At 44.6% G+C, this 17,847-nt stretch overlaps 1 protein-coding gene across 1 annotated transcript in view; it reads right to left on the minus strand.

Annotated features, from left to right (window-relative positions):
* Positions 1-17,049: 17,049 nt before the first annotated feature.
* Positions 17,050-17,847, minus strand: part of CMPK1 (cytidine/uridine monophosphate kinase 1) — a 35,289-nt gene continuing 34,491 nt past the window's right edge. The window contains exon 6 of the mRNA XM_032846634.1: positions 17,050-17,213. Coding sequence (XP_032702525.1) covers positions 17,172-17,213 — 42 coding nt within the window. The 3' untranslated portion in view covers positions 17,050-17,171. The remainder of the gene's footprint in view (positions 17,214-17,847) is intronic.

Genomic DNA, 17,847 nt, shown 5'->3' on the forward strand with positions numbered 1-17,847 from the left:
CTGCCCCTCACTGTGCCTTTGCTGGTGCTAGGAGCCCTTCATCCAGTCTCGGTGTGGCTCAAAGACCACCTTATCCTGACGGTCTTTCCTATCACCCTATCACCCTCCCCCAAACCCCAAAGTGAAATCCAGACTCTCTTTCTATAGATTCTGAGATCCTCTACTGCATAGTTTATATTATACTGACCTGTGCATCAGTTGTCCCCACTAAAATGTGAGACCTGAGCCCAGGAATTCAGGTTGGATTCATGGCTTCTCTAGTGCCCAGTGCTGGGGCTGGTCCACAGTGGGGAAAATTTGCTAAACACCTGCCCATACCCACTGTCCATACTGAGCCCAAGAAGAAGTGATGTGTTTGCTGCCTCCTTAGCAGCCTCCCTCCCTGACTTACCAATCAGGAGAGAGAGCAAGGTTTGAGGGGGCGGGGAGTTGGGGCTGCATACGGATCTTCCGTGTACTGCATAGGTATGGGCATGCACAGTTCTGTGCAGGGAGCTCTCTAGGTCGTGAGGCAAGGGGGGCCCCCCAAGGGCAAAGTGGTTGGCAGCATCACAGGCCCAGCTGTGTCGGCCACCCGGTGGCCCCCACTCTTGATTCTAGTCTGATCGTTCTATGGGCCACAGGCATTGGGCCCAGAGGCTGGTGGACTATATAGTCAATAGCTCCAAAGCCAACCTAGTTGGGCCTGGAGCCCAGGAGGGCCTGGGTCACAGTAGAGATCATTCTAATCTTCTGTCAGATGATGCTCCCCAAAGCTCTGGTTAATCTCTGTTAACCTGGAGTTTTACTCAGGCTGATCAGATGCACCCTCAGGCACACAAGGGGCCAGGAGAGAGACGGGCACAGCCAGATGAAAATACCAGCTGGTACAAGGTTTGGCAAAGAAGAAATGAACAGGAAATGAGTGAGCACTTCCTGTGTACCTACAGGTTCCAGCTCTGATAGACATTTCACCTGTTTCACCCAATAAGCCTGGGAGCTAGTAATCCCTTCTCTGTCTTATATGCAAGGAAATAAGTACCTCATCATGGAGGTGGCTTGCCCTGCGGCAGATGGCTGGGAAGTGGCCCTGTGGGGACTTGAACACAGCTGGCAGATGATTGCCTTCTCATCATGGAGTCCCATTGCCTTTAGAGGGTATAGAATTAGCACTCTTTCTTCCCAGAGCTTCATGGCCCCAAACCTTCAGCCCCCTACTTGTCAGCCCCCCACCTCACAAACAACTCTGCACAGGCTGGTCCCCCAGACCACAGTTAGATCACCCTTGTCACGGCTACCCCTTTCTCTCCAGCAGTTAGTCCTGCAGGTGACTGTGTGTCTAACGTCTGCCTCTGCCATTGGACTATAAGCCCCCCAACAGTAGGGGCTTTATCTTTGCCACTGTTCTATCACCATCTGTTGACTCACTCAACAAATATCTACTGAGCACCCACTCTGACAGCCACTGTGCTAGGTGTTTGGTATTTAATAGTGAAAAAAATAAAAATCCCTGCCTTTTGGAGCTTACCTTCAAGCATAGGGAAGACAATCAGCAAATCTTATAGTGTGTTAGGTCTTCGGAGGTATTAAGCATGATGGACAGAAATAAAATGTGGGGAGGTGATAGAAAGAGTAAGGGTGTGATTATAGGTAGGGAGGGCAGGAAGGGCCTAGAAGGAGATAAGGGAGGGAGCCATTTGGATATATAAGGGAAGGGCATTCCAGACAGTGGGAAGAGCAAGTACAAAAGTGCTAAGGTGGGAGGGTCCCTGGTGTTTTCCAGGAAAAACAGCAAGAAAGCCAGCAAGATTGGAGCAGAGTGAGCCAAGGGTCAGGGCATGAGAACCTTAAAGGGGACCACAAGGGCTTCCCCTTCCCTCTGAGTTGGGAAGCCACTGGAGAGTGACAGAGAAGTTGATCTGACTTAGGTTTTAAAAGGACCACTCTGGCTATTGCGGTAAGAATTGATAGTTCCAATGCACATTAGGGATTTAATAGGGATTTTCAAGTGCATGAGCAGAGGGGAGTGAGAAAGAAGAAAGAAAGAACCACTATCAAGGGGAGAAGCTGAAGAGGCGAACCTGAAGGACACTTCTGACCTTGACACTCCATGCTTCTGAGTCCAGTTAGAAGACCTGAAAGGGAATGAACATCCGCTGAGCAGATTTGACAGGGTATCTTAGAAAATGTCCTGGGACATTGTAAGATCTTGTCGTGGGAGGTGTGTGACCCAAGTGCTGGTGGCCTCAGGAGAACTATGGGCTGTGGCCCTCCATGGGCTAGCCTGTGTGTCCCCAACTCCTGTCCTCTAGTTCAGATGGTGCAAGTGGGTGCAGCAAGGTTCCTGTCTCCTCCTGCCGGACCTCACCTGACCTTCAGGGCAGTCAAGCCTTCCTGGTACGTTTGGTACCTGCCTCCGGTGGCACAATGACAGCAGATGCCTGGGAGCCAGCCTGCGGGAGACACTGGCAGCAGAGCGTTGGGAGTGATATTTGGCCGGGGCCACAAGGCTGTCCAGAGTGGCAGGCTCTCTGTGAGCTGAGTCCTGGATTCCAGGAAGCCAAGGCCAAGGCAGGCCAGGAATTTCTTGCCTTAATTTTTGCCTCTAATTCCTCCCAGAAATGAGGCATGTCCGTCTTTAAATTCTCGGGTTTTTATGAGGCGATTATGGTGATTACTATAAATCTCCCGTGTGTTGTTTTCAAAGGGGCAATTAAGTGGAGGAACCAGGCACCATTTTCGTTTCTCATTAAGTGATTAGGGTTTGTTTGGCAAATCCCAACCTCTGTGGCTAGAGGCTGGCTCTGCGGAGCTTGACTGGGGCAGCGCGTGGCCTCCACACACAGGAAGCATCCAGCACTTCCCTTCTGCCCTGGCTTCTCCCAACCTGAAGGATTTGGAGAGGGTCCTTTCATTGCAGAGAAGAGGAAACTGAGGCATAGAATGGGACACCAATCCACCACTACTGCTCCATGAGCAAGCAATAGAGGCAGGTTCTGCCTTTCAGAGAAAGACTAACCATTACACCATACTTGCCATCTAAAGAAGGAGTTTTCAGTAAACCTGTTCCCACTGGCGGCTTTGCTTCTGGAAGGGACAGTGAAGACTCCTTCCATGCTTAGTCATTCTCTCCTTCTGATTCTTCTTTCTCCTTGAACAACCACTAGTTTCAACAGTATGCCGTACGTTGTTGGTATCCACCCAATGGTCATTCCCATCCTCCTTTTCCTTTGCCTACCTCCCGCTAAAGTGGGTAGACAAAACTTCTCTTGTGGTTAGGAGAGACTATGTGACCCAGTTCTAGCCAGGGAGATATGTGGGGGGGTTTTCTGGGGGACTTCCGTGTAGATTTTCTTCCTCCTTCAAGTTACTCAAGAAGAAAGCCTTTACTCCATACTTTCTCCCTCAATTTTGCTTTTCCCATCGGTGGTCTGTAGTGATACTTGGGGCTGAGGCAACCATCTTGTAACTTGAGGCAACAAACTAGAAGAAAGCCAACTGTTGCAGTCATCTACTGCTAAGTGATTAATCACCCCGCAAAATTCAGTATCTTAAAGAAACAATTTATTATCTGTCACCATTCTGTATGTTGACCGGACTCGACTGGATGGTTCTTACTTGAGGTCTCTTATGTGGTTGCAATCTGATAGAGGTGGGGGCAGAAATCATCTAAAGTCTCAAGGGGCTGGATGTACTGGTTGGCTCACTCACAGAGCCGGCAGTTGATGCTGGATGTCCAGTGGGAGCTCTGTTAGGGCCCTTGACCAGGACACCTGCAGAGGGGTTCTCCATGTGGCTTGGGTATCCCATAGCATGGCTGCTGTTTTCCAAGGGCAAGTGTTCAAGCTCTAATCATTTTAAGAGGTTCAGACAGATGCTACAAGGCTTATGATGTAACCTTGAAAGTTCAAAACATCATTTCCATCACATTCTATTGGTTAAGCTAATTGCTAAGGCCAGCTCAGATTGAAGAGGAAGAGAATTAGACCCTCTCTCTAGGAGAGGGAATGGCGAGCTGACATTGCAGAAGAGCAAAGGACATGGGAGATATTTCTCTCTCCACCTTTGGAAAATGCAATTTACCATATCCACACGCTGAAGACCATGATGTGTTAAGCTGGAAAGAGTCATCATCCTTGTTACCTATAAGTCACTGCAGTGGTCCTAGGACTACCCTTTCTGGACTTTTCAAGTAAACAAATAATGTCCTAAATGTTTAAGCCATTGTCAGTTGGATTTTCTGCCCAAATTTGGAGCAGGAGGCAAACATGATCAGGGAAGACTTCCTGGAGAAGGTGGGACTTAAACTGGACATTTCAAGACCATCTCAAGCTCTTAAACTTTGGTATCAGATACTCCTTGGTTTGAGTTCTATTTCTGCAATTAGCAGTCTGTGAGGCTTTCAAATCTTCCTCTGTGGGAACTTGAGGTTGGGATGGGACACAGTCCTCTGCAGTAGTGTGGCCAGTTTGCCTTAGTTTGCCCAGGACTTTCCACTTTTTAGCATTGAACATCTCACATCCTGGGGCACCTGGGTGGCTCAGTCAGTTAAACATGTGCCTTTGGCTCAGGTGGTCCTGGGATAGAGTCCCACATCAGGCTCCCTGCTCAGTGGGGAGCCTGCTTTTCCCTCTCCCTCTACTGTTTTCCCTGCTTGTGCTCTCTTGCTCTATCAAATAAATAAATAAATGAAGTCTTGAAAAAAGAAAAAAAGAAAGAGAGAAAAGGAAAGAGAGAAGGAAGGAAGGAAAGAAAGAAGGAAAGGAAGGAAGGAAATCTCACATCCAGAGAAGCCCTTCACTCCAGGGCAAACCGGGATTGTTGGTCAGATCTGTCTGCAGGGGATCCTCTAGGGGGAGCCCTTGAGGATTCAGGGAGGCCTGTGTCCCAGTGGAAGGATTAACATCCTGGCCAAGTAGTCTGTCCGCTGGAGGCCGGGGATGCAGAGCCGCCTCCAGGCAACCAAGCTTCATAGCCTTTACAGGTCAGGGACAGCACAGCCCCTCTGTAATCACAAGCCACATGTCCAGGCTTGGAGACGGAGGGTATAGTACAGAGTAGCAATAGCCTCTCTCCTGCACAGTCAGCCTGTCTCAGCCCTTTGAGAGAGTCACACTTGTGCCATTATCACCAGTGAGTAACATGAGATCATTTTAGGGGCTCAAGACATATAAGAACAGTGCTCAAGCCTGAGATACAGCTTTCCCAAATCAAGCCCCAGAACTGAAATTCCACCATTCACTCTTCATTCGTGAGGTTCGAAGCAACAGGGACTATGTTCCCAGAAGCTCTCATCTGACATGCCCACTCGGAGTGAAGAAGTCTACAGTCCTTTCCTGTGGAAGCAAGAGCCTTGAAAGGTGAAGAAGATGTGCCTGAGGCTCGGGGATGAGGGAGCAAGAATAGGAGTCCTGGGGCACACTTTTGAAGACCTCGCCATTGGGCCAGTGTGGTAATAAGAGGGATAGAAGAGAGAACAGGGGCTGACACATCACTGGGGATGATACATTGGTGGCTTTAGTCCCCTTTCTCCTGAGAGCCCTCTAAAATGACTGTTAAGAAATAAAGAGGAGGGGCGCCTGGGTGGCTCAGTGGATTAAGCCACTGCCTTCGGTTCGGGTCGTGATCTCAAGGTCCTGGGATCGAGCCCCGCATCAGGCTCTCTGCTCAGTGGGGAGCCTGCTTCCCTTCTCTCTGCCTGCCTCTCTGCTTTCTTGTGATCTCTCTCTCTGTCAAATAAATAAATGAAATCTTAAAAAAAAAGAAGAAGAAAGAGGATGTAAACCCACAATAATAAAACTAATGGGTGAGGTACAATCAGCAGGGGAGATGATACAACACATTTCAGGACAACAGAAAGCAGGTGGAAAGGCGGTAACTGATGCAGCAGGGCAGGGAAAGCCTTGGCACAGAGCATGCAGAGAAGACACAGTCAAGGCAAGAAGCAGTCGTTCTCAGCAGAACCAGCAAGATGCAGAGCTCAAATCAGGAGATTCAGTGAAAATCTGGACAAAGGACAGTGTGACCCCACACCTGGGCACTGAGCACCAAGAGGTCAAAGTCTACAGTAGCCAGTTTCTGGAGAAATCTAATGTCCCCAGAAGGAGGACCCCAATGTCCTGGCACTGCGGGGGGGGGGGGGGGGGGGGCGACACGGGGGGGGGGGGGGCTCTGGGGGGGGGGGGGGGGGGGCGGGCGGTCCGGGTGGGACACTGCGGGGAGGAAGTCCTCTGCTGTGGTGGCTGACTGACTGCCTCATCAACTAAGGCATGCCAGCTGGACAGCAAGCTGTTCTTCATTCCTAAATATGAAAGGGCAGCTAATGATTAGCACACATTTGGGAAAGCCTCCAAACTGAATGTCAGACAAACAAATAAAATGACCTCGGAGGAAATGGAAATGATGCAAGGAACAGATAAGAACTAAAAAAAGGTCTACACTCTATTAATACCCTCACAGAGATTTGAGGAGGTATTGTGTCCCTAAAATAAAAACTGGATGGTATAAAGAAAAAAGAACCAAACAGCCCTTGGAAAAATACATATATTTATATTATGTGTATATATTAGTTATATAAATATTTTTATATGTAATTAATTATATAATTTATATATTATGTAAATAAGTTGTATATAACATACATAATATAAATATATGTAATAGGACTAGAATGTTTTCAAGCTAAGGAAATTTTTCAGAGAATGGAATAAAAAGAAGAGGAGGTAGAAAATATGAGAGAATGGGGATGCTGGCTGGCTCAGTCCGAAAAGTACATGACTCTTGATCTCAGCATTGCGAGTCTGAGCACCACACTGGGTGTAGGGATTACTAAGAAAAATAAATTTTTTAAAAATAGAAAAAGGAAATATAAGCAACAGAAAGGATCAATCCAAGATGTTAAAAATCCAACAAATGGGAATACTAGCACAGATAGCAATGGAGAAGAGGAATTATTTAAAAGTGTCATAAGAAAATTTCCCTTAAAGTTCAAAAAGTCTCCATATTAAAAGACTTCACTACGTGTCCCCAAAATGAATGACAAAGTGACCCACACTCAGGAATAATATCCTGACATTTTTTAACACAGGGATTTAAAGAGAAGATCTAAAAGCTGAAGCTGTTTTCCCTGCTTGTGCTCTCTCGCTCTATCAAATAAATAAATAAATAAATAAATAAGGGAAGAAAAGTAAAAAGAAAAAAGGTCACAAAGGAATGAGAATGAGACTGCCTTCAGAATTCTCAGCAGAAATGCTGAGAAATGCTTCCAGACGCTGGCAGAGCAGAGTGTCTGATCTAGAGCTCTATAAAGACTGAGCCATCGATTACTAGGCTAGAGTAAAGATATACGGAGCCTTATCAGGAGTCAGAATATTCATGTCCTATGCACCCTTCCTTATGTGATTACTTGGAGGGTTTTCTCCAGACAAACGTGGAAATAAGCCATGGAAGAAAAAAGACTTAAGTTACTGAAAAGACTAGCGGCCCCCGACCCTGCCCCATGCAAAAGTTGTAAGAGGAAGTCAGGCTGACAGGTGTCCAGCAGGTGAAGACACTTGCAGAGAAACTGGAGTGGGAGAGAAGGCGCCCTTGAAAGGAGGTCTCTGGGGACAGAGGGAGGCTGAATGACAGACTGGATAAACATGAGGGAGAGATAAAGGCAGTAAGGAAAGAGGAAAGGAAAAACTAGTCTAAGAAATAAAATGCCATCTGGGGTGCCTGGGGGCTCAGTCAGTTGAGTGTCTGCCTTTGGCTTAGATCATGGTCCCAAGGGGCCTGGGATTGAGCTCCACATCGGTGAGAAGTCTGCTTCTCCCTCTCCGTCTGCCTCTCCTTCTCCCCCCGCTCCTGCTCTGTCTCTAATAAATAAATCTTAAAAATAAATTCACAGCTCTGCAGTGAATGATACTAACACAATGACACAAAAATTTTCTTAGTTTCTAAATTTTTGGATGCATCTATATGTATTCTATCTTGGAAGGGCCAAGTGGAAGGGACCTGAGCCCAGCCCCTAGAGCCAAGAGTGCCTTGTGACCAACAGTCAGCAAGGAAACAGCCCCCTCATTCTTACAACCACAAGGAATTGGATTCCGCCAACAGTGTGGATAAGCTTGGACATAGACTCTCTCCAGAGCCTCCAGATGAGAGCCTGGCCCAGCTGGTTTCTTGATTTCAGCTTTGTATATGGTGAGCACAGAACCCAGACTTCTGAACAACTGTGAGGTAACACGTGGGTGTTGTTTAAAGTTGCCAAGTTTGATGATTCGTTACACAGAAATAGAAAACTAATACACCTGGCATGTCTGTCCCCAAACTCCTATTTTATTTGTGATAGGAGATGTTCTGGCCTAGTAGTTAAACTGTCAGATGGCAGGCAGGCTGACCTGGATTAGAATTGTTCCTCTATGAGGATTAGCAGTCACTAAACACAGTAAGCGTTCAATAAACAAAATTGTAACTATTGTTTTATTCTTTCTCTGTTCAGCCTTCACTCCCTGTGACTCCTTGGCTCCCTCCTCTGCAAAGTTCACCACACCCTCCCCTGTACTTTTTACTTGCGGCATGAAGGCAGGTCTCACGCTGTGCTAGTTAAATGCCCTCTCCAGACTATCAGCTCGGGGAAGGGCAGAAATCCAGGCCTGCCACAGCTCCTGTCATGAAGAAGCAGCTCTGGGAATGTTTCTGGGGAACATAGAGAAACTTCCCAGAAGTCTGAGCCACCCAATGAGGACAACTGCTTAGGGAGGAGTGAGCAATCTGTTACTAGGGTAGCTACCCGTCAGGGATGCTGAAAAAGACTGACTTCATGATACATTAGGTCTTTCTACCCTAGCTTATGTTTTGAAGCCAGGATTTGTTTCATAGTCCGACAGGGGATAAAAAAGGCTGGGAGGCAGGTGCTGGGAGTGGAAGATCTCTCCAGCTAGGGCTGGTGGGGAGGTTGTTGAGTTGAGCATTAACTTACTTAATTATTTTAACATGCATTGTTAACTTTGACAATCCTGCTGTGGGAGATGCTATCTCAGGCTCTGAAAGAGAAATGAAATTTTAACAGCTGCTCCTGGGGAAGAAGCTTTTGGTAGAAGTCACATTATGATTAAGACCTGACAGATCAAGTTCTCAAGGTCTCAGGACTGAGCAGGGGGCTCTCAAGTATGTTTGTTCGACTAGGAGGGAGGAGGAGTTGTGGCTGTTTCGGTGGTTTGGGAGAAGGAAGAGGTGTCAGCGAGTACAGTGGATCCTAGAAAGTTGGGGCTGGAAGTAAGATGCCTCCCAGCTCTGTGCAGGGAGCGGGAACAGGAAGGTGTGGGCACAGAAACAATTGACAGGCTGGCAGAACCTGCAGAAGGTGGATGTAGGACGGATGACGGGCGCCCCTTGGTGGCCACACTGAATAACTACACCTGATACCAACCAGACACAGCCAGCACCCAGTTGATTGTTTAACTTACTTCAGGACTAGAAGGGCCCACTTGCCCACACAAGAGGACCACTTGTTGCAGTGAAAATGCTTTGTGGAATGCAGCTGTGTCTGGGGTTGTATGTCTGTGTGCTTGTGCTGCCCAGTTGGGTGGGTGTACATGTCTATGAGTTTAGGCATGTGTATTTGTGTATGTGTCAGAGAGTGTGTATACTGGTGCTGGGGACTGGGCACATGAGCAGATTGTGTGCAGGCATCGTGAGCACTGGAACTGGAAGGTGCATCTGTATGTTTGTATGCGTATCTGTTGGTACGACTGCTTGTGTCTGCGAGTGTGTTAATATAACTTTTTGGGCCTTGGCTTTCTTTTCTGTTACACATTGAAATAGTTAAGCTCCATAATCTTATTGTTTGTTTAAAGTTTGCTCTTGGATGCAGGCCTGTTCCAGAATAACTAGCAGATGCGAAGAGCATCCATTATGTATTTTTGCAATTAGCCGAAAACCCAGAAACTTTTCTTAAATAACAGACACAGTTCTGTGGGTTGCTTATTGCTAGGAGGCGCCTCTTCTCCCCGGCTCAGGCAAGCCGGCCCCGGGCCCAGCCCTAACCCAGGCCAAGCCAGGGAGGGTTTGCAAACTGTCCCTAGTGAGATGGAAAAACCATTAAGGGTTCAGAAGAGAACTCAAGGGACATCTTACAGCAAGGAGGAAAAAGAGGAGGGGGTGAAGAGGAGAGCAGCCTCCAAAATCGGAGAAGCCTTTATCAAACTGCCTTATCTAGCCTAGTAGCTCCCCAGCATTCAAGTCTGGACTTGACTAAACAGACATAGGATGAGTCCGCATTCTTCTACCTGTCTTTATGGTTTGTCCATTACATTTCCCCACCTTGTCTCTGCATGTTCGTGTTTCCCATTGTTTGGTACACAGAACCCCACCCTGTTCAGCTGGGTGCATTCCCCCCACCCCTCCCTCATCCTGTCATGCTTTTGCTAGTGCTATTCCTCTCCTCTGAGGCAAAGCAGAGACCTCCTCACTGCCAGCAGCATTACCACCAAAGAACTCTCTGGAGTACCTATTCCAGACACTGGGGAAGGGACCCAGGAGTTAGAAAGAGAAGCTTAAGGAAACTTCTTAGTATTTGGGTTCCTATGAGAAGGCACAGGCTCCCATGACGTTCCTCAGCCTTGCCTCCCTGGTTCTATGGACAGGGAGCTATTTTGTGGCCTGGGTTTCAAAAGGGCCAGAGAATGTGGCTGGGGTTCCAGGTGGAGTTTAGACTTCAATAGCTACAGCTTGAATAGGATGGTCCACAGGCGACAGAACCTACCTACCTAGGGCTGGAAGATTCTAAAACATCCTGCTGAGTGTCCAGGCTGCTTGCACACCTCCAGTGATGGGGAACTCACATCCTCAGTTATTCCATTTCACTGCTGGGCAGATCCTTTGTTGTTGTTTTATTTGTTGCTGTTGTTTTTAAGACTTTATTTATTTGGCAGAGAGAGAGAGAGCACAAGTGGGGGGAGCAGCAGGCAGAGGGAGAGAAGCACTCCCCACTGAGCAGAGAGCCCGATATAGGGCTCGGTCCCAGGACCCTGATATCATGGCCTGAGCCAAAGGCAGACACTTAACCGACTAAGCCCCCCAGGTGCCCCTGGGCAGCTCTAACTTTAAAAGGACCTCTTGAGCTGCTTCCAGGGGCTTAGTTGTGCCCTCAAGCCCACAATGAACACATCTACACCTCCTTCAGAAGTCTAGACAGTGAGAGCAGCCCCCGGGACGATCCTCACCTTTTAAGACAGTGGCAGCTGGTGAGCTGAGCTATGCTACACTGTCAAGTTAGTACCCATCTGACAACTTCTTTAGAGGGAGAACACTTGTGATCTTCTCCTAGTCCTTCTCCTTCCCCTCCCGCCCCCTACCAACCCAGGAGCTTCAGGGATGGCAGACTAGGCAACTCTTTGACTTACAAGCTCTCATTAAGGTTGTTAGCAATTTGTCATTTATCCAGCACTAAGTACCTACTCTGTGTTAGGCACTGTGGATATAAAAACCAAGGAGACTTGCTTGGTCCCTTGCCCACAAAGATGCAAGACCCGGAGTTTCCAATATCTGCTCCTGTCACTATTTAGTACGGTGGTTCTCAAAGTATCGGTATCACCTGGAACTTGACAAGAAACACAAATTCTTGGACCATACCCAGATCTACAGAACCAGAAGCTCTGGGGTGGGCTCCGCAAACTGAGTTGAACAAGCCCTCCAAATGATTCTGATGCATGTGAAAGTTTGAGAACCACTGATTTAGATTCACCTGGGGAGTCTTTAAAATGAAATTAGAATTTCTGGGAGTGATGCCTGAGGCACTGGTTTTAAAAAAGAAATGGTTTAAAGGACATTCAACAACTGTTCTCCACATTGAATGAAATCCTATTAAATGAGTGACTCTGGAGCATCACAAGCTATGACCTTGCCTTTTCCCTTTCCAAGTTTTTGCTAGGAAAGTGGATAAAAGCATGTTGGGTGTTAATTAAGAAATGTGGGCTAGAAGAAAGAAAATCTGGGTTCTAGGCCCAATTCCTCTAGACCTGGAGAGCTTTGAGGAAGACACGTCCTTCAATATTCAAGAGAATTATTAAGAATAAAACGTACTAAGAATCTGTTCTGTGCCAGGTCAGTACGAAAATACAGAAATATAGCTAAGATCTCTCAAATTTCTTTCCCAAAGACTCCACGCATCAAGAACTACGATGCACACCCACGGAGGAGGAATTAGGCAGAAAGCCTCTCACTTCTCTCTTTTCCAGTCCAGTAAACACAGTCAAAGTGCTGAGGATACACCATAGTCTTACCAAGGCTTCAAGTAGAAATTTCTACTAAGCAGTTTCAGATCTGGAACATGAACCAGAAACTGTCAAAAGTCTTCTTCAGGGGCACCTGGGTGGCTCAGTGGGTTTAGCCTCTGCCTTTGGTTCAGGTCACCGTCTCAGGGTCCTGGGATTGAGCCCCACATCGGGCTCTCTGCTCAGCAGGGAGCCTGCTTCCCCCTCTTTCTCTGCCTTCCTCTCTGCCTACTTGTGATGTCTCATTCTGTCAAATAAATACATAAAATCTTAAAAAAAAGTCTTCTTCATAAAGTAAAAAATTTTTAAGTCGTAGCAGAGGAACAGTAATATAATACAATACAGTACAATAGGTCAAAAATCAATCAACTAGACTGAACTATGCATGGGTGGTGAGATTTTCACCAAAACATTGTTTTCTGATCCCAGTCTCTCTCTCCTGGTTTTCCTTCCAAGACAGTCAGTCACACTTTAAGTCTTCTCATAGTTGTCTGCTACAAGTAGAGGGAGGCTGATGAAGTGAAAGATTCATCTCCCCTCCCATTCCCACTGCTTTATGGTTCTCAGCATCTGGTCCCCTGGAGGAATGAAAATGGAATCCTAAGGAGGGGCACCTGGGTGGCTCAACTGGCTAAGCCTCCGACTCTTCATTTTGGCTTAGGTCAGGGTCCCAGGGCTGTGAGATCGAGCCTCACATCAGGTTCCATGAGCCTGCTTAAGATTCTCTCTCTCTCTCTGCCCCTCAGCCCCACTCTTCCTCTCTTAAAAAAAAAAAAAAAAAAAATCCTGGGGCGCTTGGGTGGCTCAGTGGGTTAAGCCACTGCCTTCGGCTCAGGTCATGATCTCAGGGTCCTTTTGATGCAGTCTTGTCTCAATCACAGATACTCTGGCCAGATTCTGGCAGCTGCTCTGGAGCCACTCGTGAAAAAGCTTCTCTATAAAACTAATAAACAACCTATAGTGAGCCATGCACAACAGCTTTGTGCTTTTAAGTACTAACTGCTGAACCAATTCAGGGTCTTTTCCCTCTGGTTCTGGAAGCCCTTGGGAGCCAGGTGGTTGTGAGATGGCCAGCTCCACCTAGAGTCCTCAGATGGCTGTAAGCATTTGCAAACTGGCAAGGAATCTCAGCCAATTCAGGGGTTTTCTTGAAGGCCATCTTGAGTCCACTGTTATCAATTCCCCCCCTGAAGTTCATAGAAGCAGCTACTGAGAATGTATTTCTTCCAGGAAGCCTCCTGAAGGGTAGGATTCGAATGTTCCCAAAGCTCACAGACATGTTTTTTGAATTTTACTTTCTTTTTTAAAATGTCGTTATTCAATCCAAGAGAACGCATCTGCTAACTATGCAGAATGCTGCTTAACTGCTCGATTCCACTGTGTGGAAGACACTTTTTAAAGGTTTGGATTATCTACCGTTAGGGTTGAGATGTGGTAACCTACCTCTGCAGATGTGCAGATGCTTTCCCTCTGGTCGGTTAGGGCATCAAAGGCCAATGTTAGGAAGCTGCGTGAAGTTACTTCAAAATGTATCATAAGTAAAAAACAATTTCCTGTGGCTGAAAGAACCTCCCTTAGAGAAATGTTGATTTATGACCCTTGTCTCCCCCTAAATAGGAGAAAATAATTAAACCCTCTTCTCTTATGCCTCAGTCTTAGAAGGACAAAATAATGAAAGAAAAGCCTCTTTAAAAAAGAGGGACTGAAGAAAAAACAGGTTCTGCTCTCATGAGCAGGGACAGCAGGGACCCCATACAAATCCAAGCCCCGGGAATAGCCTGGAGCTCGCATAGCTGACCAAAGGTAAAGGGTGATAGCCAGAAATTCAACTTCGTCCTTAGCCCTCCCCAGGACAGGAAAGCTGGTGACCTGCAGAACATAACTGAGACCGAACATACACAGCACAGTCACAATAATCCCACCCATTCAAAGGAAAGCAAACCTGGATCCGAGAATACTGGAGTCAGGGGTGAGGAAATAAAGGGATAGGTGATTAGGACCATTTTTACCTTTTTTCCTTGGTACACAATAAATGAGCTTCCTTGCTTTCATTAGAAAAAAAATGCTTAGAATTAAGGCGCACTTAATTTAGCTGAAGCACGCAGGCAGGCTTGGGAGAAGGGAAATAAGCTACATAATAGTGATTTTTAGCCAACAGAAGACATCTGAAGGTCTGCCCATATCAGCATGTTAGTTTTAGGTGGAAAACTCTTGGAAGGCACAGAATATATTTGTAGCACCATGGCTAGTGCAATTAGTATGTGTTTGAAGATGAAGGACCAAACCTCCAGGGCAAAAATGCTGACCTGCTCTGGCCAATACCTTCAGCCACTATTATCTCCAGAGACCACTGGAGTGTCAGGCGACCACTCAAATTACATGACAAAGCCACAAGCCCCCAAAACCCTGCATCCTGAGATACTGCTGGCTGCCATCCCCGCCCCCCTCGATGCTGTAGGTAGGTAATAAAATACACCATATTTGTGCCTCAATGCAAATTACTTCTTAAAGGAATGGGATAAAGTCATGCTTTCTACTTAATTCAAGATGTTCAAACACAATACACAGAGCAGAAAATTCTCCTGGATCCTGAGCTCTGCTTTTGCCTTAAACCCACATGTTAAATACATGATACTTCTCGGTCTTTCAATATGCTTGAGAGAACAGAAATCTGAAACAGCAAAGGCCATAGCACAAAATTTATTGGGATTATTTACCAAGTAAGTCATACACATCCAACATCAATGAATGGAAATAAGACTAATTAATTAAAAAAAAAAAAAAAAAGCAAGGCTTCCACTGGGGTCCTTCAAGAAAGTCAAAAACTTCTTGGTTACTGTATCTTCAACAAACGGAATGATCAAACTAATGAAGTCAGATGTATCACAGTCAAATCCTAAATGCAACATTGCCAACATGTTTTTCTACTCAAAAGCAAACAATAAGCAAAGGTTCATAACTTTGTAATTATTGTTTCTTGGTTTCTGTTCTCAAATGCCACAGAAGGATGTGTGATAAAAGGAAGCAAAGCACCTAGTCTGAGCAGTCTTCTTAAAAACCTTGAATTTGCTTTCCTAGTATCAATATAAATATTTAGATTTCCCCATCGGATGATTTTTTTCACTTATTTGAGTAGGAATGGTCTCAAAACCTTAGTCTTTACTCTTGCTTCATACTGCAGTTGTTTGATTAAACCACCAGTAACGTTCCTCTGTACTGGCTGGACTAAATCACTAGATAAGAATTCATTACAATATCTTCTAAGAAACCAAGATAATCTCAATACAAATTTTCATGGCTAATATGTTACAGTACTTACAGATACTTTGTTTCCTAATGGTTAGGTCTGTTGAAAAATGTATCATTAATAAGTGAGTCTCATAATACACACAGAAATAAATGAACCTATTATAATGTAAGAACATCCATAAATTGCACTCACTATTCCTGATGACTTTATACTTCTTCTTCTTCTTTTTTTTTTTTTTTTAAGTAAACTCCAGTTCAATGTATGGCTTAAACTCACAACCATGAATTAAAAGAACTGCATGCTGTACCACTTAGCCAGCCAGGTGCTCCTATTCCCAATGACTTTAAACGTAAAACCTAATTACACAAAGACAAAATTCCCTACCTGATTTAACCCTGTACACCAAATAGCATAAATGCTAAAAGTGAGAAACATTTTAATAAATCTCACATTAAAAACCTTGGAATTTACTCTGCTTTAGTAATGGCAGAAAAAGATAAGGAGAAAACAAATTTCTCAGAGATTTTTTTTAAAGGAAGAATGGATTTAAGGGAAAATTCCTTTGGACTCTATAGCCTTTTTTTTTTTTTTTTAATTCTGTACCTTTCAATGCTTCAACATGATGCCAAAAAACAATATACTAAATAAAAGTAGCCAGGAAAGAAATCAAACATAAGATATATTTATTATTTTTCTGACCAAAGTGCAATGATTTTTAATCTCCTTAAACAAATAACTGAAAAAAAGTATTCAAGAAAATAAAACACAAATGGGAAATTAACCATTAGATGTTTTTACTACATACCCACCCTACATTTAGTCTAAAAAACAAACAAAAACACTTTGAATGAAGTGTTACCAACAAATCATTTACCATAAACCTCGTACATGCATTTCAAGGTTCCACTGCTAGGAATTTTGTTAAGATCAATTTAAATCATTAATAACACTATGTAATAGAGCACAGGAACACAGGTCATTTGATGTGATCCTTGCCCCCTACCCTCAGATTTATGTCAGAATAAAGCTGACAAATCTGCCAGGCTCTGAACCCCCAGTGACCCCATCCCAATCCCTGGAAGCAAAGAAGATGCCCTGTCACCCAACTTTGTAGAAGTTGTAATAAAACAAAGCCTATTTTCTTACCTTTCTATAGGAAACGGTCAGTTATTTGATAAATACTAAAACACTTCTAGGAATTCATTTCATGAGTTTACCAAACACACTTTGCAAGAACCGACTACACGAGAAGTTCCTCTGGAATTTGGTCCATAAACTCGCTTAACAGGTTGGAAATTGAAAACTTGCAAGAAAACAAGGAAGTGGGGAATCCCTAATCCTAACATGTTGTAATTAGTAAAGGGATCTACAGACATACTAAAAAATTTTGCTCACAGAAGGCACAAACTATAAAAGGGATATGCTTTTTGAGTAAAAACAAAGAACTAAGCTGATATCCTTCTTTGTTTTGTGAGCACCATAGCTAAGATGAAGTTAGACCCGAATTCACTGTCTACTCCTATAACCAAAAAAATCTAAGATAAAAAATTTTTCTTACTATACACTTTCCAGCCATTAATTGAGATGTAATTATGAAAGATTAAAATTGCCTTAAAAAGGGGTTGTAATAGCAGCTATCAAAGCAATATTCAAGCATGATTTCGAGGATGCCTTCAGGTTTAGAGTTAGCCTTCTTTGTCAAAAATCTTCACAACTTCATCAAAAACCTGCAAAGGATAAAAATAATAGTAATTTTAAAAGAAGATATTATTAAAACACTATATGGCTAAGTTCCTGTTAAAAAGTCAATTTTTTATTAATTTTCAAGATGTATCACATATAAAATATTGTAATTCCTTGGTTTCATCTATTTTACTTTAGACAGCAGTAAGTATTATCATAAATATGTACAAAATTGTGAACAAGTGCATTCAATTTTATTAGTATTTTTAGGACAAACAAATTTCTTGATCAATAGCAATTATTTGATAAAATGTAAACTGTTGTGGCTTCTTTTTCTAGTTCTGGTTCTAAAGCACTAAGTTCCCTGATGTATCACCTCACCTCTTGGGAAGGAGTAATGGATAAAAAATACCCAACACAACCATGTGATAAACAAGGAAGGTCCAGAAAGGAAGACTCAGGGTGGGAATCAGGGCAAGAGGAGCTGGATTAAGAGACACTAAAAAGAGCTGCTGGGCACTGAGAGATCACAGATTTTTAGAGGAGAGCAGGGCTGGGTCTGGAAGCCCTGTGCCCCTGGAGCTCTGTGCTCTGTGATGAAGAGATGGAAGCAGCCTGGGGCCCTTGAACTAAGAGGACTCGCCATTCACATTAGAGATTTTAAAAAATGAACGTGGT

This window comes from Lontra canadensis, unplaced genomic scaffold (genome assembly GCF_010015895.1).
Source record: "Lontra canadensis isolate GAN:19392208 unplaced genomic scaffold, GSC_riverotter_1.0 scaffold179, whole genome shotgun sequence".
NCBI classification, from domain to species: domain Eukaryota; kingdom Metazoa; phylum Chordata; class Mammalia; order Carnivora; family Mustelidae; genus Lontra; species Lontra canadensis.